At 59.5% G+C, this 20,571-nt stretch overlaps 2 protein-coding genes across 3 annotated transcripts; one reads left to right on the top strand and one right to left on the bottom strand.

Annotated features, from left to right (window-relative positions):
- Positions 1-45: 45 nt before the first annotated feature.
- Positions 46-9,237, bottom strand: MUS81 (MUS81 structure-specific endonuclease subunit). 2 transcript variants are annotated; one of them, XM_054034216.1, is made up of 16 exons: positions 8,742-9,237; positions 8,065-8,194; positions 7,423-7,568; positions 7,021-7,107; positions 6,761-6,841; positions 6,376-6,464; positions 3,725-3,883; positions 3,281-3,415; positions 2,943-3,070; positions 2,509-2,621; positions 2,268-2,384; positions 1,872-1,967; positions 1,375-1,497; positions 1,058-1,161; positions 766-849; positions 46-417 (listed from the first exon to the last, which is right to left on the bottom strand). In XM_054034216.1, exons 1-16 carry the CDS (start codon positions 8,874-8,876, stop codon positions 351-353), a joined length of 1,794 nt encoding a protein of 597 aa, XP_053890191.1. In that variant the 5' UTR covers positions 8,877-9,237; the 3' UTR covers positions 46-350. The 2 variants fall into 2 exon arrangements, with proteins under 2 accessions (XP_053890191.1, XP_053890192.1); XM_054034217.1 differs by lacking the exons at positions 7,423-7,568; positions 8,065-8,194.
- Positions 9,238-13,062: 3,825 nt separating this feature from the next.
- CFL1 (cofilin 1) lies at positions 13,063-20,083 on the top strand. The gene is made up of 4 exons (XM_054033495.1): positions 13,063-13,335; positions 16,491-16,798; positions 18,137-18,213; positions 18,910-20,083. The coding sequence occupies exons 1-4, from the start codon at positions 13,078-13,080 to the stop codon at positions 19,020-19,022; spliced, it is 756 nt and encodes a 251-aa protein (XP_053889470.1). The 5' UTR covers positions 13,063-13,077; the 3' UTR covers positions 19,023-20,083.
- The last annotated feature ends 488 nt before the right edge of the window (positions 20,084-20,571 follow it).

Consider the following 20,571-nt stretch of genomic DNA (forward strand, 5'->3'; position numbering starts at 1 on the left):
TGACTCTCCCCCCACCCCCAGGGCGAAGGAAAATCCCAGTAGGAACAAAGGAGCCATCAAATTTATTGGAACAAGGAAAATACAAAGATTCATTAAAACAAACCCTGGGGCCGAAAGCCCCCGACAGTCCTTCCACACGCACCCAGAAGCCTCCCTCCCCATAGGGCCACCACGCCCCCTGGGCGTACACCCCACAGAGGCAGAGTCCCCACCTGACCGCTGTGCCCCTGGAGACGGGTGCTGGCTCCCCCTGTCGAAGGACTACGCTGCCCCTGCAGGCCCCAGCTGGGGCACTAGGCCCAGTGTGAAGCCTGGGGTCCCTGGCAGCAGGACAGATGAGATCCCCCTGCTCAGGAGAGGGGGCCAGGGCTGCAGTACAGCTGGGAGAGAGTCCTGCTCAGGGCAGGGCCCAGGTTCCTGGGGGAGGAAGCACAATGGGGAAGGGGGTGTTAGGGCCAGGGGAGGGGCACAGCAGGAGGCCCCAGCTTCTGACCATCAGCCACAAACTGAGGCACAGAGACCCCAGGAGTCCTGGCTCCCTGCCCACCTCTAGACCCCAGGGACTAAAATAGCCCCAAAGCCTGGAAATAATTCACAAATCCTAAAGAAGCTTTTGAAGCCCGAGGGAGGTTTTACAGATCCCTGGAGTGAATGAATCGGCTGGCCTGAGGGGCACCGGCAGAGCTGTGGTAAGGGGGAGCCCAGTACCAGGCTAGCAGGGGGGCGTGGGTCAGGCCTGAGGGGCCGCACGATGCTCACTCTCACCTCTGCAGTTTGCCACACTTGACGGTGCTCAGCAGCTTGTCCCGGCTCTCAGGGTCTGGGCAGGCGGAGTAGGCGGCCAGCAGGCTGATGGGGTGGAGACAGACAGTGAGTGGGGGCAGGGACTCAGGGGCTCCCAAGCTTTGTAGAATAGAGGAAAGTGAAGCATGGAACAAGACAGGCATTCAGTCAATAGGAAAGGAACCCAGGAGTCCTGGCTCCCAGCCCTTCCACTGCTCTCCTACCAAGCCCCACTCAGAGCTGGGGCCAGAACCCAGGCAGGTGGGGCCTGTACCTGGCCGGTGTGCTGTATCTCTCCAAAATGGCGGCTGCTTTCTCCCCACTCACTCCACTGATCTGCATGAGCTGCCGAGCGAACACCTCGCGCACAGTCTGGGCCTAGGGAGGCAGAGAGAAATGGGGGCCAGGGTCAGAGCCGGGGGAGCTGCCAAGGTGTACTCCAGTAATCCAGCCCTAGGGTAGGATCCTGGGAAGGGACAGAGCCATCCCAGCTCCTGGAGCCAGACAGTCCCCTGCCCCGGATCACAGCCAGTGTCCCATTCCCTGTCCCGGGGCTGGAAATAGGGTCATGGCCACTCTGCCCAGTCTCACCTTGTTCTTGACAGCTCCCTCATTGAACTCCTGGAAGGTCATTAGGGTGCAGGAGTCGCTGTTGGGCTGCAGGGGGCAGCGGCCCTGAGCCTCTTCTTTGGTGCAGCTCACCAGGGTCTTGTTCTGGGGAGAAAAAGGAAAGGGGCACCTCATAAATCCAACCAACATCCCTGCGGGTGCTCCTCAATCCCGACCCACAACCCCCTGCTAACCCAGCCCTGAGCTCTCCATCCCACAGCTCTGCCAGTGCCCTCACTCCCGACCCACAGCCCCCTGCTAGCCCAGCTCTGAGCTCCCGGCTCCCCAACCCCCAGCTCTGCCACCGCCCCTCACTCCCAACCCACAGCCCCCTGCTAGCCCTGCTCTGGGCTCCCCCTCCCTTCAGCTCTGCCAATGTCCCTCAATCCCAGCCCACCGCTAGCCCAGCCCTGGGCTTAGCTCCCCTACCCCAAGCTCTGCTGCCACCCCTCACTCCTGACCCACAGCCCCCTGCTCACCCCATACAGGCTGTTCAGATGACGTGTCATGATGGTCAGATACGCAGCCGATTCCCGCAGGTCACGGGTGCGTTTGACGAAGAAGCCATCCACTACCTGGGTGTGGGGGTAGAGAGCATTAGGGAGTGGGGGGCATGGAGAGCCTAGAGCGGGCCTGGGGAGACAGGGCACCTGGGTTCACAGCCTCCTTGAGGTTCGGAAATTTTCTGGCCTTAAACCTGTGCCATTGGGAGGGGGAGCGGACACAGAAGGGCCCCTGCATCCAGGTGCTGGGTTGGGGAGTCTATTGCCTGATGCCAGGTGCTCTGTGGAAGGCTCAGGAGCTGTACTTGTATGTGGGGGGAGTGCCCTGCTGGGGGGCTGCTGTACCAGGGGGCTGGGCAGGGGTTCCCATACCTGAGTGCTGGTGGCTGCCTGCTGCAGGGTGCTCTCGGGCAGGCTCAGGTGCTGGGTCAATCCTGATTCCTCCAGCAGGTAGATGGGGTGGCACAGCCCACAGCGATGCAGACGGAACTGGGGGGTGGAGTGGGGGGTTAGCGTGGGAGGGAGGCCCACCCTGGTTCCCACCCCATGACTCCATCCAGACAGCCCCCAGCTCCCCCTCCTCGATCCCCCAGACACCCCACTCCCCCCGCACCTTCTGCTCATGGAAGCGCCCGTCGATGATGCTCCCACACAGGTCAGCCATTCGCTTCCGCTCCACCACGTAGTCCAGGGCCAGTTCCCGTGCTGGGGGCAGGTGCAGCTGCCCTGGGGCAAGATGAGCCTTAGGAAGAGAACAGAACCCCCCCCCCCCCCCACCATCCATGCATGGCCAGAATGAGGCAATCTTGATGCCGTGAGGTTCAGCCCTGCCCGTGGCATAGTTCCCCCCGCCCCCACTTGGAGTGGCAGCCAGGGACCCCCCACCCAGTACTCCTACCCTGGGGCCAGGGTGTATCTGCATGCACGGGGCTAGGGTAGTGCCCCACTGAGATGTGTGGGGCGGAGCCACCCTTCAGAGCCATGGGCTCAGGCAGCGCCAGTCACATTCGAGGAGCCCTCCCTTCCCGCTAACATGGGGGCTCCTACCTGGGCGGGGGTGGACCCTCTCACGGGCGACCCACACGAAGTCCCCCACATGCAGCTTGCGAATGTCGAAGGGCACGGCGTTCCGGCGCAGCTCGGCCAGCAGATCCTGCTTCCGGGCTGCTGGGCCACTGCGGGGAGAGATGGGGTGGGACTGGGACCTGCTCAGGAGCCCTTGCGATGCCAGCCAACCCTCCAGGACACCCTGAGTGACTTCCCCACTTCAGCCCCCAGAGCCCAACCTGCCTGGGACCCCCCCACAATACACCTCCCTGCTTGGGATGCCCCATAACCCCCTCCCCCAACCCCCCCGGCCAGAAGCTCAGGCCCCCCCAACGCACCCCATGGTCTCGATAAAATCCACACACAGGATGATGTCAAACTGGCCAGGTCTCAGCACAAATTCAGGGTCAGGGGGCCTCTGCCCTCCAGAGCCACCCGCTGCCGCCTCCTGGGGTCCCAGGGTGCCGTCGAGCCTGCAGCAAAGTGGGGCAGACAGCACAGTGAGAACACAGCCATGGAGAGGGGCCAGGAAAGGTGGGGAAGTCCTGACCCAGCCACCCCCCCCCCCCCCCCCGAGCACTGGACTTGGGAAAGCTGGGAGCTTCTGCCACAGCGATCAGCAAAGAAAGGGTTAACGCTGCCTTAGGCTGGGTCTAGAGACACCACAATGAATGTCCCCACTTCCCTCCCCCACCCCCACCCCGCAGTGCTGCAGAACTCAGGGGTCCCGGCTCCCAGCCCCGCCCCCCGGCTCTCACAGGCTGTCAGGAGCTGGCACTCACAGCTGGGGCTCCGGGCGCAGTTTCTCCTCCCCAGCAGGATGCGTGGGCTCTGTGCCCTGGGGTGTCTTGGATTCTGGGGCTTGACCCTCTGAAATCAGGGCCTGCTCCGCAGCCACAAGCCTCTGGGCTAGCGCCAGCCCCTGCAGTGTCAGAGAGTACCTGCGGGGAGCAAAGGGCATCGGTACCCACTGAGTCCCCTCTACTGTCCCTGCAGCCTGGCACCTCCCGAGTCCCCTGCCCCTCTCCCCTAGCAAACCTCCAGGCAACACAACATCCCCTACTGAACCCCCCACCCCACCCGCCCCGCCCCTATTGAGCCTCTGTGAGGATCTGGGGAAGGCGTGGGTACAATCTAAGCACTCTGAGTGGGGGCAGGAACTGGCTGCCTGGCTCCTTACCATGTGGGACCCTCCCTTTGGGGTGCAGCCTTTCACCTGCGCGACACCATGTTCGCCCCCATAGTGGGCGGAAAGTCCAAAAGCCGGGGGCAAAGGGGTAATACAGAGCGACGATGACGCGAGGCGCTCGGCCACAGCAATCAACTCGCCCTAGACAACAGACTGGCCCCCCCAGGAGAGCTGGGTAGCGGGGGGAGGCGGCCTGGGCAGCGAGGTCGTGGGGCTGGGCTCACCTGGTGTGGCTGAGAGGGAGTCACCTGTCAGAGGAGGCTGCGCGGTTATAAAGGGGAGGAGCTGAGCTCTTGGGGGGTTTGGGTCATTTTCAGCAGCTCAAGCCAAGGGAGAAGCCTTGAGGCAGGGGCCCTGCCTGAGCCCAGCTGGGTGGAGGCCTTCCCAGGGAAAGGGAGCTAGCAGCAGGCGCTGCAGGCAGGAGGTCGGGTCTGCAGGATCTGAGCTCTCTCTGCTCTGTGTGATGAGGTACAAGAGCAGCAGGTGAGTCTTGGGGCGGGGTCCGGGTGAGAGATCTGCTTCACAGCGGCCATGGGGCTCCTGCGAGAGTTGAGCTGGACCAGAAAAGCTCACACCTCAAGATGGGGGCTGTCTGAATGATCAGCGCTGCACCCAGGATCTAGGCTCACAGGAGCTGTACCCTTAGTGTGACAAGGGATCAAAACAGGAGCAGGGCCTGGACTCAGGCTCTGGGAGGCTTAAACACCCAGAGACCCAGAGGCTGGATTCCCCTCCCTGCAGGCTGGTGGCGGTGACTGTGTGCCCAGTAACATGGACTAGGGGACCAGGTTATGGCACTCATCCCAGTGCAGAATAAACTGCAAGCCTGGTGGGGAGGCTGTGATGTTCCAAGCAGGTATCCTCCAGCAGACTGGGGTGCACCAGCCTACCTGTCCACCAGATGGAGATGGGGGCCAACCCTCCCACTAGATGCTCTCCTTTCAGTCAAGGGGAAAATGCCCATGACCTGGAAAAGAAAATATCTGACATGCTGGCCCTGGGGGGATTCAGCTGCCCAACAGTGCCTGTGGTGCTAGCATCTAAGCAGCAGGGGGCGATGGTCTCTCTGTGGATTAGGGAAAGTGTCAGCAATCACAGTGTCTGATGCTTAGCCCATGCCTTCAATGGAAGAAGTTCTAGACAAGTGGGGGTGCATGTTACCTCAGCAGCATGGAGCTCACCAAGGTCGACTGGCCTCAATGGGGCTCTAGGATTTCCTGGTTTTACCCTCTGGCCTAAAGGGGCACCTACCGCCTTTCAGCATCTGGTAGCTCAGTTACTGAAGGGAATGGAGGACTTGGCCTAGGCATATGTTGATGATATTTGTAGCCACATGTAGCCTAGGTTAGGGGGGTACCTGACCCCCTTAAAGTGTAGAGTGGGGGGGAGTGTAGAGTGGGGATGGCTGAGGTGGCTTATCTGGACACAAGGTGGGGAGCAGCTGCAGAAGGCCAGACTCTGCAAAGGTGGAGGCTGTTAAGGATTGGCCTGCTCCCAAAAACCAAGAAACAGGCCTACTCCTTCACTGGGATGGCAGGGTATTACTGGAGATGTGTATCCCAATTAGCTCCCGAGTTGCTCCCAGCACTGAGCTGTATCGAAGGGCAAGCCAGCCAAAGCACTCTGGATGGCCCAGCGTCAAAGGGCGTTCTGGGCCCTGAAAGAAACTCCCCAGCCAGAACAAAGGAACAAGCTGTCAAGGGGCTGGTTTGAAGGTTGCTGCTGTGAACAGACAGGATGCCCGTAGAACAGAGCGAAGATGGAGTGCAGAGAACCAGGGTGTGGCAAAGCCGCTGCTGCTACCAACATGGACTCTATCTAAGTGCGGCTTTCCCAGGCCAGCCTGAGGACCCCGTGACACTGGATCCCTGGTAACTAATCAATGCTCCTTCGGCCTGGCCGGGCTACCCGGCCTCACCGCAGATCCTGGCGTCGCTCTCTTGGAAGGAAAAGTTGCTGCAGGAGTTTTGATCTGTGCAGCAAGCCCAGCAGAGACCCACAGTAAGTCGGTAAGGCTGCCCAGCAGCCCTTGGGGAAGGTGTGGGGCTGTGGGAGCTGGGGTTACTACCAGGAGACTGTGTAAAGGACGGGGCATATCCACAACAACTCCCAACAGCATACTACTCCCTGCTGAGCCCCCCCATTCCTTGCAACATGACACCCGCTCCGAAGCCCAGCACCCCCTCATACCACGATGCCCCAGTGAGTCCTGAATCGCATCCCCTGCAGCACAGCACCCCCTACCTGGCCGGGACATTGGTTTTCAGCACCAGCTCTTTGCGGATCAAGGTGCCCACTGATGCCCAAGCCGTGTACCTATTTCCAGGGTCACCCTGCAAGACAAGATACCCCATGTGACTCTGCTGGGTGGGACCTGCCTGAGCACCAGCAGAGCTTGGAGCAAGGGAGGAGGGCAAGGCTGGAGGAAGCAGAGGGGGTAGGGAAACTTGACGGGGGGGGGGGGGGGGGGAGGCGAGGTGATGGGCTCAGATCCCTGCGTCAGTAGTGATGGCTCCTTAAGCCATCTCCAGAACCCATCAACTCCAGAACCTCATGATGAGTGTTTGATGGTGCCCAGATTGAAGGGGGTTGGCAGGCCAGGGGATTCTCCGAGGCAGCTCTCACTCACCAGGGTGAAGGATTTGTCACACAGCGGCTGAGCCGCCCGCTGCAGCTCAGACTTCGTCAGGAACCCCCGGCTGTGTGGGCTCTGTAAGGGGGAGCAGGAGGAGTCAGCACTGGGGACAGAACATAGGAGGCCAGGCTCCAAACACCACTTGCAGAGCAAAGAATAGAATCCAGGAGTCCTGGCTCCCAGCCCACTGCTCTAACCATTAGACACCACTCCCCTCCCAGAGCTGGGCATGGAACCCAGGATTCCAGGCTTACCGTGCTGTCCTTATAGAGGGCTAGCAGCACAGCGTAGCCCCCGGAGCGTGAGGCTGGGATGTACCCCCGGGGGGGACGGGGCTTCCTCTGGAAAGAGAAGTGACAATCAGTGGATTCCCCCAGCTCTGATCCCCTCGCTGCCTCTGACGTTCCCCCCAAGCCCCAACCTGTCCCTGCAACCCAGTGTCTTTCACATAAACCCACTCCACCCCAGAGGGGCAATGAGGCACAGAGAGGCAAAGGGACTTACCTAGCGTGTTAGAGAGTCAGAGATAGAACCCAGGAGTCCTGACTCCACAAACCCCCTTCTCTAACCACTAGACCACATTCTCTTCCCAGAGCCAGGGAATAGAACCCAGGAGTCCTGGCTTCCAGCCCTTCTGCCAGAGGCCGTGCTCTCACCGTGGGGCGAGGCTCCAGATCCCCAAGTAAGGTCTGTGAGGCAGAGGGGTTGTTGGGGGAGCGGTGCTCTGTGCTGGGGGGATCACTTTCCTGTCCCCCCATGGAGGGGCTGGCCCCTCCCTTGGCTTCAAGGGGGCCATCTGCACCTAGGGTTCAAATAGAAATAAGATAGGAGCTCCCCCACCAGCCAGTTCCCCTGAACAATCTCCAATCCAGGCCCAGGGCCCGCTAGAGAGGACAGGCCCTGTCTCCCATTCCCTGCCTCCCTCAACCAGCCTGACCCTCCAACTGGGACAGGGCCTGGAGGTACGGGGGGCTCCATACTGGGAGCAGCCTCTCACTTGCTAGACTCAAGGAGGGGCCTGATAGGAGGGAGGGGGAGACAATACCCTCCCACGCCCTAGGAGAGACCCTACTACAATAACAAAGCACTGCCATTTGATTTTAAATCTACCATAGTTGCTAAGGATCCCTAAAAATAGTAGACCCAACTACTCAGGAGGCCTGTGCACCCCAGTGCACTTATGCCCTTGTGTGACTGCCAACCCCGCCACTTAGCCTCCTTCAGCCTTCTCCTCACACCATGCCATCCTGGGGGACCCCTTCAGTCCTGACACCCCATCCCTGGTGCTCTCCACCTACCCTGCTCAGCACGGTGCCTCTCCAGCCGCTCGTCCAGCCTGTGGCAGATCCAGTCCCCAAAATGCTGCAGAATCGCGGCCTCACGCCCGCTGCGCAGAGGCAGCGGGTACCTCCGAAGGGACCCTAGGGCCTGAGAGGGAGGAAACACTGACACGGGGAGCCTCCAGCCCACCCCACCCCCTCCCAATGTGGTCCTAGCTACAGGAACCAGGACTCTGGGGCTCTATCAAAGCTCTAGCAGGGGAGTGGGGTGTAGTGGGTTAGATCAGGGGGCTGGGAACCAGGACTCCTGGGTTCTAGTCCCAGCTCGGGAGGGGAGTGCAGTGTAGTGGTCAGAGCAGGGAGGCTGGGAACCAGGACTCCTGGGTTCTAGTCCCAGCTCGGGAGGAGAGTGCAGTGTAGTGGTCAGAGCAGGGAGGCTGGGAACCAGGACTCCTGGGTTCTAGTCCCAGGTCGGGAGGAGAGCACAGTGTAGTGGTCAGAGCAGGGAGGCTGGGAACCAGGACTCCTGGGTTCTAGTCCCAGCTCGGGAGCGGAGAGCAGTGTAGTGGTCAGAGCAGGGGGCTGGGAACCAGGACTCCTGGGTTCTAGTCCCAGCTCGGGAGCGGAGAGCAGTGTAGTGGTCAGAGCAGGGGGCTGGGAACCAGGACTCCTGGGATCTTGGCGGGCGAGCTCACCCTCTGATACACAAACTGGGTCTTCTTGCCCTTCTCAGCGGCCTCATCCCTCCACTCTGTCAGCCACTGCACGAAGAGGGGATTAGGGCAGGCGGGCACCGGCTTCTTCCGCTCCAGCCGCCGGGGGGCCGCCATCTCCGCAGGTGCCACCTGCTGCAGCCGGGGCAGGCGCAGCGCCCCTGGGGCCAGACAGAGGAGACAATGGGACACGGGGCCTTTCCCCTCTAGGGGCGCTGGCTCCGATCCAGCCCCAGAGTGGGGATGCGGGGGCTGACCGGGGGTGTCTCTTCTGCTGTCCCCGGCTGGGGACACGGGGGGGGGGTCCTGGCTCTGCCCCCTCCCTCCCGATCAGAGTCGCTCTTTAGGGGGAGGGGCCAGCCCCCCAAAGGAGATGGGAGGGGTCCCCGCTAACCCTACAGCTGCAGCATGGGGAAGACCCCCACTCTCTGCCCCGCGGGGGGGGGCACCGCGCCGCGCCCCCTGCGCCGGAAGCGGTTCCACCTTTTCCCGCCGGGCCCCAGCTTCTCTTGCACCGCCCCTTGCTGCGGGGACGCCAGGGCTAGAGTGTCCCTGCGGGAGCTCCAGCCCCATCTGGCGGCTAGAGAAAGACGAAAACTCAGCGATGCCCAACGTCTGCGGGTGCCTCTCGGAACAGAAAGAGACCGGGGGTGGGGGGCACTGGCAGAGCTGGGGGGAGCCCAGGGCTGGGGTAGCAGAAGGCTGTGGGTTGGGGGGCACGGGCAGAGCTGGGGTGGGGGGAGCCCAGAGCTGGGGTAGCAGAAGGCTGTGGGTTGGGGGGCACGGGCAGAGCTGGGGTGGGGGGAGCCCAGAGCTGGGGTAGCAGAAGGCTGTGGGTTGGGGGAGAGGGGCACTGGCAGAGCTGGGGGGAGCCCAGGGCTGGGGTAGCAGAAGGCTGTGGGTTGGGGGGCACGGGCAGAGCTGGGGTGGGGGGAGCCCAGAGCTGGGGTAGCAGAAGGCTGTGGGTTGGGGGGCACGGGCAGAGCTGGGGTGGGGGGAGCCCAGAGCTGGGGTAGCAGAAGGCTGTGGGTTGGGGGTGAGGGGCACTGGCAGAGCTGGGGGGAGCCCAGGGCTGGGGTAGCAGAAGGCTGTGGGTTGGGGGAGAGGGTCACTGGCAGAGCTGGGGGGAGCCCAGGGCTGGGGTAGCAGAAGGCTGTGGGTTGGGGGGCACGGGCAGAGCTGGGGTGGGGGGAGCCCAGAGCTGGGGTAGCAGAAGGCTGTGGGTTGGGGGAGAGGGGCACTGGCAGAGCTGGGGGGAGCCCAGGGCTGGGGTAGTAGAAGGCCATGGGTTGGGGCTGAGGGGCACTGGCAGAGCTGAGGAGGCAACTCCCCATGCCCACAGAGACCCCTCTAGCTGACTCTCTCCTTCTTAGCTCCTTCTATCGCTTCCCCCTCCCCGGCAGTGCAGTGGGGCTCCCCTGATCTCTGCCACCAAGCAGGGGGGGTCAGGAAGCACTAGGGGGCAGGTGCCTTGCTCAACCCCCATCCCTCCCTGGCCAGGCTACAGGGCCAGTGTTTCTCAACCTTTCCAGACTACTGTAACCCTTTCAGGAGTCTGATTTGTCTTGCATACCCCCAAATTTCACGTCACTTAAAAACTACTTGCTTACAAAAACATACATAAAAATAGAAAAGTGTCACAGCACATTATTACTGAAATATTACTTACTTTCTCCTTTTTACTAGTATAAAAATTATATATATTTATATATATATATAAAAATAATTATAAAAAAATCAAATGGAATATAAATATTGTACTTTCATTTTGCTTCTCGGTTCTCTATGAGCTGAGGGGTGAAAACATTATATATAGAGCAATATATACAGGTCATTGTATGAAATTTTAGTTTGTTCTGACTTCGCTAGTGCTTTTTATGTAGCCTGTTGTAAAAGTAGGCAAATATCTAGATGAGCTGATGTAGCCCCTGGAAGATCACTGAGATCCACTGCTATAGGGCTTTTAGCCTGGCTGGGGAGGGGGTAAGGGATAGGGGAAGAGGCAGCATGTGTGTGAGAAGAGGAATGTACATACTGATGAGCAGGTTCATGCATATTCATGAAGTTGACCCAGATGGGGCCTTCAAGGTAGGGTGACCATATTTCCCAAAGGGAAAATGGGACACAGTGCAGGGCCTGGCCCGAGTGCCACCCCCCCCCCCCCCACGGGGCTGGCCTGAGCTGCTCACCCAAGCCCTGCCTCCCCCTTCCCGTGCACAGCCAGGGCTCAGGTTACCTGAGCCCTGACTGCCCCCTGCACGTTTATCAAAACCAAACCACACCCCACCTTTTTGACAAAAGTGGGCATTTGTCGTTTGCTCTTGCCAACTGATGAAGTCAAAAAAGTCGGGATGGCCAGGACAGGGCTTAAAAGAGTGACTGTCCTGGCCAAAACGGGACATATGGTCACCCTACTTCAAGGGGTCATGCTGAGAAAGAAGGGGAACCAACCTGCCCCCACCATGGGATCCACTGACCTTTCTTCAGATCATCCTTCCCCACCAGCTCTCCCCAACCCAGATGACTCCCTCCAACACACACACATACAGGTGGTTTCTCAATTTGATCTATGAGGGGGATAATCTAGGAGTATTTGGTTAATCCCTTGGGATAGATATTCTTTTGCCTGGAGACAGTTCTGCCCCGCAGACAGCCCTTACGCAGCTCTGAGACTCAGGTGTCTCTGGGGTGGGGCATGGGGACTGTTTATACAGGGATCCCTCCCTTGGTTCTGAGTCAGTTTCCTGTGGGGTGGTGTGCAGGGGCTGTTAATACAGGGTTTGCTGGTGTGGTGGGCTCAACATTGGTTTTGGGGAAGAGCACTCCCTGCTGAGTTGTGCAGGATGCCTGGAACAGCAGCATAGAGAGGTTTGGCACTGCCTGTTAACTCTGGAGCATAATGGTGACCACTTATATGTGACATGTAAATTGTGTTTGGCCCAAAGGATGGGAGCAGCAGTAGGATTGTCCCTAAGAGGTATAACCAGGGTTGCTTGTAGGGTTGGATGAACAGGGCGGTCACCTTGGCTGCTAACTTCCAGGGGGTACTGTGCCACTCAGCCTTTTTTCCCCCCTTTCCTGCAGCCACTACCTCAGGGGAGTGCAGTTGAGGGGGTACCCACAATGTTTTCAACCCTGCCAGGCAAAATGCCTAGGATTGCTCCTGGGTACAGCCCAGTCAAACTACTATCCCTTTGGCAGTATTGCCAACCCCAAGTGTTCAAAAGTCATGAGATTGGCTTTAAAATCATGAGGTTATGTAAACATAATCGATTTGGTGTTTTTTAGTTGCCTTCTGCTTTTTGAGCCTTTAGGGTGCACTGTGGTCCCATTTTGAAGCTTTCTCCACAGCCACAAGGGCTAGAAACTTATTGTTCTTTAAGAATGAAGGCTGAAGTCCTCACATCTCCACTTGACTCCAGGAGTTGAGGCTTTAAGGAAAACTATAATTACCATGACAAAATCATGAGAGTTGGCAATACTGCTGCGGGCAAGGCTGGGTCTGGGCAGGGGCCAGAGTAATCAGCCAGGGAATGGGAAGGGAGTGGGGAGCAAGGACTCCAGAGCAGCTCTGGTCCCTCCCCCAACACCTAAGGCCTAGGACCAGTGGGGGTGGCTTCCCGGCTGCCCTAGATGTCCTTATAAGGAGTGGATACTGCAGGAGGCGGGGCCTATTTTTGTGTTGCTGTTCACGCCCTTATTTGGAAGCGACGCAATGATGGGGGGAGGGAACAGAGCCAGGAAGGGGAAGGGGGCGGGCTTAGGGAGAGGCTCAGCCAACCAGCAGCCGGTCTTCGGATTCGGCTGCCCTAGAGCCTGTCACTCTATATACATACCCCCCCCCTTGCACCGGTTCCCCCCACCCAACCCCCCCCAGCCCCGGGACCAGCAGCGCCTTAACAACCTGATTTATTATCGCAACTGTTGTTTTATTTCTAGGCGGGGTCCCACGTAGGAGGTCGGACCTCAGCCCCTGGGGAGGATCCGATACCAAGCCCCTTGGTCACTATCCTGGGGTCCTGGCTCCCACCCACCCTGCTCTAACCCACTAGAGCGCCACCCAGAGCCGGGGCAAGCACCCAGGAGTCCAGGCTGCACCACCTGCTGCCCCCAGCACGGCAGCGGGTCTAAGTCTGGCCCCAGCCCAGGGCCCTGCAGGCGGCGTGGAGATGATTAAAGATCATCATCCTATTATTCAATGGGGTCTACGTTACCCATGATGCACTGCAACTGCAGGACACCCCGCTGTGCTTTCTCTCAGACTAGGCGCCCCAGCGCCTCCCTGCCCCCGGGACTACATCTCCCATGATCCCCCGGAATGCAGCTCTCATTCCCTCGCGCTCCCCCCGCCATTTCCCTGCGCTTTGCGGCTCCTGCCCAGCGGCACGGACTCCATTTCCCTGCGTGCCCCACGGCCCGCGCCGCCCGGAAGTACCCCTCCCCCATAAAGCGGAAGCGGGCGGCCGGTTGGTTTGGGGCGGGGCAGTACTTGGTCTCGACACCGACCGACCGAGAAGCTGCCGCAGAGCGAACCCCGCGCAGCCCGGATCGTGATCCCCCTGCCCGCAGCACCATGGTGAGACCCCGGCCCGCCGCCGCCATCTTGTGCCCCGCGGCCGCCATCTTGCCTTTGGGGCGCCTATGGGATCCATAGGGGAAGGGGAGCGTGGCGTACCCGCCATCTCTGTAGGGGGCGCCTGTAAGAGCTATCGGGGATCCCGCTGTAGGATCCGATCTCGCCCTCCACACCACCTGTGGGGGAGGTGGGGCGCTGTTCTGTACGGGATTTCTATGAATGGGAGCTCCAAGGGGAGCCTCGTTTCCCCTATGGGATCTATAGGTGGCTGTTTGTCTGCTCCCTTCTGTGTCGGGAGGTCCGTGTAAGGTCCATGGGACTCTCGCTCTTTCCGAGGGGGTTCCTTCCTACCTCCATAGGATCCATCTGGAGGTGCCTTTGGAATTCATAGCGGGTGTCTGCTTCCTTTTCCCGTGTGGGATTGGGCTCCCTATGAGGGGCTCTTATAGGCTTTCTATAGGGCCTGTTCTGGCCACTTTTCTTATAGGTGCAGGTGTGTGGCAGGATGCAGATGATGCACCCACGTGGGGCTGGTCCCTTCTCCCAGCCTCTGATGGGGTGGGGGCTAGTTCTCTCTTAGGGGGCAGATTGTTCCAGGGGCTGCTATTGAATCAGAGCATGGGGGTTGGCAAAGGGAGATTCTCCCCCCCCCCCCCCCCCCCCCCAAAGCATGGGGTTTGAGGCTTGCCAGCCACCCCTAGTCCCATTTCTTCTTCCTGATGTCCTAGCTCCACTGTGGTCTGTGGGATCCTGTGATCTCAGGACTCCCCTTGTCTGCAGTAGTTATTTTTTCCACTGCTACCCTTGGGGTGGTGGGATGCAGGTGATGTTTGATGTGTTGAATGGGGCCAAATCACTAATGGGTGGGGCCCCTGGTGGGCTGCCAGTGAGATGTGGGCTGGATACTGGAATGGGTGGGGAGATTCTCTGGCCTGTGAGGTCTGAAAGGGGGGCATAATGGGCCCTTCTGACATTAAAATCTGAGTCTAAGCTGAACCCATCTTTGTGCCCACATTGTCCTAGTTCCCCCTGATCAGTCAATCCACTGTGCTGCTCTCAGCTCCCCATCCAAGTCTTAGCACCCCCACTGCTCCCCTCTGATGTGCTATGATAGTGGGTGAGCGTGTTGCTCTGCAAAATGTCTGACTCCGTCTCTGCCTCGTGCTCCCAGCCCCGATGTCCCAGCTTGCCCTGGCCAAACCTGCTTCAGTCAGGGCCACCAGGGTGCCCTCATGGTCCTTGAGAGCTCTGGACTATCTCGAGGGGTGGGAGTGCTCCCATGCAGCCTATAGTGCCCTCCCAGTGCCCGTGTGCCTGAGGACAAAGATGCTGGTGGGAGGGGGATGGGAAGAGGTGCTTGGGTTTGCCTGGTGCCTGGGCTCCTAGAATTGCCTGACTGGGGGATAAGCGGTGATAACTGCTTGGAGGGAAGGTGGGGAGACTTGGGGGTGGAGGGCACAGGGAAATCTGAGGGTGATTAGCAAAGGGTGCCGGCAGTGACCCATGAACAGTCTCATTTCTTTGGCAGAATCAGTAGCATTGATTAGTATTTACAGGGTTAAGGTTTTTGCCATGGGTTCAGACAGGGCCGCTGGGCCTGGGAACAAAAGCCCTTTAGCCTCCTATGGGCCCACTCAATTAGGAGGCTGGGGAGCCGCTCCTGGCTGCAAGGCCTCGCTGCAGGGGTGGATTTATTGGCTGAAGTATCTGGGCCCAGGCCTGGGGTTCTGCTGACTCTCTCTGGTGCTGGTCTCTGACAGGCCCTGTTCTGAGCCCTGCATTGCCCCCATGTCCCTTTCATTTCCCCCCTCCCCCCCAGCAGCGGCTGCTGGAGCAAAGCGGCTGGTGCTTCCCCTAAAACAGCCTCCCTTTGCCATATAAGAGCATATCGCTGTGCTGCTTTGCCGGCCAGCTGCTGAAGCCAGACTCTGCTGAAGGGCCACCTCGGATCTTGGCTGGACCCTTGGGATCATCCAGTGGGGGGCCTGGGCTGGGTGGTTAGAATTTGGGGTGCTCCCAGCTACTCAGATTGGCCCCCCTGCTGCCAAGCAGTGGAGTGTGAAGTGCTATGGGAGGGCCCCAAATAATGAGGCTCTCGGTCTGAAGGTGTCTAGTGGGGGTGGGGAGAAGGGTGGGCTCACTAGCATGGGGGGTGCTGTGCTCTGAACCCCGGGCCAGGAAGGAGGTTGTCGTGGAGGCTCAACAATCTGTCTCTTGGTGCAGTAAAGCAGTTGCCTTGGGGGAGAGGAGAATGGGGGATGGGAGGCAGGCATGGGTAGGGGGGTGGGGTTGGTTTCCTGGGGTGAATGGGGAGTGGGAGGTAGAGTAGGCACAGGTTGAGCAGGGAAAATAAGGGATGGGAGGTATGGGGGGGGGCTGGCAGGCACCGGGGGTAGTGGTCTCCTGGGGTGAATGGGGGTTGGCAGGGCTCTGGGGGAGCAGGGGATGGGGGAAGGGTTGTTGCCCCATCCCTGCAGATGGTGGTTTGCAGCAGGTCCTTTGCCCCTGGGACTGTACCATGGGGGAAGGGCCCAGGCTGCTGGGTGGCGATGGGGAAGCAGCGGGCACAACCTCTTTCTGCACAGGTCACGTGCAGCGCCGTTTCCTGCATGGGGTTTCAGGTTCCCGCCGGGGGTGCTTGCGTAAGGCACTGACACAGCGCTTCCCATTGTGCATGCCTTCCCACTTGGTTTGCTGCTGGCCCTTGCTGGAGTGTGTCTGCCCTTGTCCTGCCTGTGTAACCAGCAACGTTGTCCACTGCTTGCCCGATCCATCCCCCCCCCCCACAACTCCAAAGCTGCAAAGCCCATGGCAGCTGCTGGGTTAAATCCTCTGGGCCCATTGGCTTGGGGCCTGGTAGAGTATGTGGCCCCCAGCACTGACGTTACCTGGCCCCCAAGGCCTCTTGGTGGGGGCAATGAGTGGATCCCCCAACAGTCCCCCTCTGCTTGGCTTCTGTTGTGAAGATCTGCCCCTCAGGGCTAGGAAATTCCAGTGTCTATTGCTCATGGCCCTTGGGAGTTGATGTGCTGGGGCTGATATCCCAGCAATGGGCACCTCATTACCCAGTCTTTGGGGGCTGGGGGAGCCCCTAATGCCTCCTCCTCCTCTCTTTCTCCTCTCCTCCTCCTCTCCCCCCCCCCCCGCCCCCCCAGGCATCTGGCGTAGCAGTCTCTGATGGAGTGATCAAGGTCTTCAATGACATGAAGGTGCGGAAGGCCTCCACCCCTGAGGAGGTGAAGAAGCGCAAGAAGGCGGTGCTCTTCTGCCTGAGTGAGGACAAGAGGAACATCATCCTGGAGGAGGGCAAGGAGATCCTGGTGGGGGACGTGGGTGAGACAGTCGATGACCCCTATCTGCACTTTGTCAAGATGCTCCCGGAGTCGGACTGCCGCTACGCCCTCTACGACGCCACTTACGAGACCAAGGAGAGCAAGAAGGAGGATCTGGTCTTTGTCTTCTGGTAGGGCCGTGCCCCAGCCCCGTTTCCTCCAGGGTGGTACAGCCCTTTTGCCCCTGCTGGCTATGCCCACCCTCTCCACCGGCTAGGGACCCCTGCTTCTAAGTACTGGGGGAGCCACACCCCTTGTCTTGGTCACTCCCTAGTCCAAACCTGGGGTGCCCCATTATCTCTGCTGACTGGGTCCATCCTTTGAGCACACCCCTGTTCTGGCCATGCCCCTCTCCGGTATTGTGCCCTTCCCATCCTCCTCCAGTGCCATTCTCCCTGCTGCATCTTCTGGTAGAGCCAAGCCCCTCAGCCTGGGGTGGCCCCCTTGCCCCTCCCCTTTCTGGCCCCGCCCCTCCATCCTCAAATTCCTTCTTATGGTCCTGCTTCCTGGCTCTAGCCAGGCCTCCGCCACCAGGCCTGAGAAACCCCCTGGTTCCCCCTCCCTGCCACCCCTTCCCTCTGCAGAGCTGCAGTGAAAGCTGCCTTTGTTCACCCAGTGCCAGCACCCGGCCCCTCTGCTGGGTGGAGCAAGCCCAGCAGGGAGTGCCAGCTGCTTGTTTAAAGGGCTGCTGGCTGACCAGCTGGCAGTGGGGCCCACAAGACTAGGGCAGGTGGGAGGGATTGGGGATCTGGGAGTGACCCAGTCAGTGCATCCTGTGCTGACTCTGCCAGCCCCTTAGCCCAGCTGGGACACCCCCTCCAGGGTGTACACCGTACTCAGGGGGTTCTGAACACATTAGCTCCTTCCTGCTCTGGGGCCAGCAGAAGGCATGGAGAGGCTGCAGGGGTGGGAGTTGTGGGAGGTATGAGTGGGTGCAGACATGAGAGGTGTTAATAGGGGGAATCTGAGTGGGTGCCGTGGGCAGGAGAGTTAAGACAGGCTTGGATTTGAAAAACTCTGGCAGTGGGGCAGGGGAGACAGTCAGCACTATCTCTAGGGGCTGCTGTGCTGGCTGAAACCTATTTGGGGTGGTATTTAAAGGCCCTTATGGTGCTGGGCACAGAGCTACCCTGCCCCCTTTGCAAGGCATGGCACTGAGAGACCCAGAGCTCCCCCTCTGCCTTGCTGACCTGCCACAATTTCTCTCCTGCCTCCCCCACCCCAGCTATTCTCCTCTTGCGCCTTGTGCCTCCTGCTGGGAATCTGCCCCTCGGACACTGTACCTAGTGTATGGCCTGGTGGGGAGGGCTCCTCCCCCTGCTCCTTTCAGCCCCTGTGCTGCTGCTCTGTTCTCTTACACCAGTCTGTGCCCAGGTGGGCACTATGCCTGCGGACTCAGGCGCTGGGCTGTGCCTTGCGGGAGCCTCCAGTCCCTGGTGTTGGTGTGAGTCCCTCCCCTCTCCCCACAGGGCCCCAGATTGTGCCCCCCTCAAGAGCAAGATGATCTACGCCAGCTCCAAGGATGCCATCAAGAAGAAACTCACAGGTGAGTCGAGTCCTGCACCCCTAGCAGGCCATGTCCTGCCACCTGTGGGGCCCCGACCCATGGCGGGTGAATGAGCTGGCAGCTCTGCGGCGAGACGCTGGCCCAGCCCCATGGTTGTGCTGCTAGCCCCTCTGAGTGAGCTGCTGTGTGACTTGAACCTCATGGTCTGCCTGTGCCTGCCAAGGCCAGGTGGAACTGCACTCTCGTGGTGGCCCGGGGATGCCGGGACTCCTGGGTTCTATCCTAGCTCTGGGAGGAAGCGGACGCTAGTGGGTTATAGCCATTCGGGGCGGTCCAGGGGTCTGGATCTGATTCCTTGCTGTGCTCTGAGGCTACCCCCCACTCTTGGATGGAGGTGTCAATTCCCTGGTGCATGTGACCCATTGGGAGATGTTAAATAAACACAGTCTCTGATGGGCCAGTGTGGTGGGGGAGGGGCCCCACCTGGGATGGGGCGGAGTTGGGAGTTCTCAGGCCCCCAGTCAGATGGTGCCTTTGCTAAGGCTACAGCAGGGCTTCTTGGCCTGGGGATCACAATCTCACTGCCCTTCTCATAGGGAGTGATTGGGATTGGGGTGGGGGTGGGGGTTGGATCTGGGAGGGAGGGGAGATTCTGGCTGGTTCTCAGCTAGGTGTTGTTCTCCAACCCAAGGCTTGCCCTAAGCTTCCCCATTTCTTTCTTCCCCCACCCCCAAGGTATCAAGCATGAGTTGCAAGCAACCTGTTACGAGGAGGTGAAGGACCGCTGCACCTTGGCCCAGAAGCTGGGCGGCAACGCTGTCGTCAGCTTGGAAGGGAAGCCCTTGTGAGCCGCTCCCAGTGCCAGTTTATACCGGAGCTTCCATGTTAATCAGTCCTGTGCTACCTTTTTTGGGGGGGGGTGGGGGTGGGAGAGCCGTTGGGGTGGGGTGGGATAATTCCTTAGATAATGTTTCGATTCTTTCCCTCCTAAGTCTCCTTCTCCGGTTTGCACGATCAGAGTCCCCAAGACACTCCACAGCCCGGCCACAACTGCTGTGCAGGGCACCTGCCAAACCCACTGCCTCCTCGGTTACCTGGAACTTCCGCCTTGGAGACCAAGGGGACCATTCCCTGGGCACTGTAGCTTCTCAAGGTCCGGGGCTATTCCACCATCAGAAGGGACCATGCATTGAGCTCTCTAGCTTGATGTCTAGAGACACCAAGAAGGGCCCATTCTTGGAGTGCTGGAGTTCAGTCTTGGGATTGTTCCACCATTCATGGGGATCATCCCCTGAGCGCTGTCTAGTTCTGGGACCATTCCCCGTTTCCATTCCAGTAATGTCTCCTTCAAAGGTTGATCAGGGACCAACTGGCTTCATCGTTACGTTGCCCTCTCCTGACAGCCCATCTCAAATCCTCCATAGGACTGAGGTCTTGATGGCCAGTCCACTGCTGGCCAGGGTGTTCCCAAAAGGGGCTAGTGAGTGAGGGACCCTCCAACAGCCAACCCCAGGTCTTGAGCCACTAGCAGTTTCTGGTGGAAGGTGACATCCTAGTAGCTCCTCTTAACTGCATCCCTGTAGCCTCCTCCTGACTGGAATTAGAAATTTCTGGTGTGTGTAAATTTTTTTTTTTTAAGGGTTTTGTGTTTTGAAACAGTGAAAGATGCTGATTCTCTCTGGCCCCACCGGGAGAGCTGGGGGTGTCCCCGGAAAGCAACCCCCTGCTGCCAACGCGTCCATGACTTAGTGGCTTTGTGCTTGTCTGTAGTACTGTGTATAAATGGAATATTGTGGAGAAACTTGCAAAATTTAAGTAACTGGAGGCTGGGACACACCCTTCCAGTGGAACTTACTAATATGGAAGCAGCACCTGTAATGACCTTCAATTAAAAAATGAATGCTAACAAGCTACTGCCCTGCCTGGTTTTATTTGGCAGGTTTGAGGCCATCAGGGAAACTGAGACAGAGGGACATTAGGGCTGGAACTAGTACCCAGGAGTCCTGGCTCCTGGGAGCCTGCAATCAGTGCTGAGCCTTGGGTGTGGGTGGCCATGGGAGCTGGGTGTAGCTGCTACTTATGAGTAACAGCACCTGCCTTTTCTTGTAAAACACACAGGAGTGCAGGGGACCTGGGCAGGTCCTGCCCTAGGCAGCTAGACTGCTCCCCACCCCCTTCCTGAGGCCAGTTCCACCTGTCTCCGGTCGGTCAGGCCTGGCGTGGTGCCCTAGCCCTCTTGCAGCTGTTCAAAGTCCCATGCTGGGTGTGAAGGAGCAGCGGTGCTGAGACCTGCAAGCATCTCCCTCCATGTAGTGTCTCCTATGGAAGCCCTGCATTAGCCTGGCCTGGGGGGGGAGGGGGGCGGATAAATCATAGCTGGGATCAGCCCTTTGCTCC

The sequence above is a fragment of the Malaclemys terrapin genome, chromosome 7 (assembly GCF_027887155.1).
Source record: "Malaclemys terrapin pileata isolate rMalTer1 chromosome 7, rMalTer1.hap1, whole genome shotgun sequence".
Taxonomy (NCBI): Eukaryota; Metazoa; Chordata; order Testudines; family Emydidae; genus Malaclemys; species Malaclemys terrapin.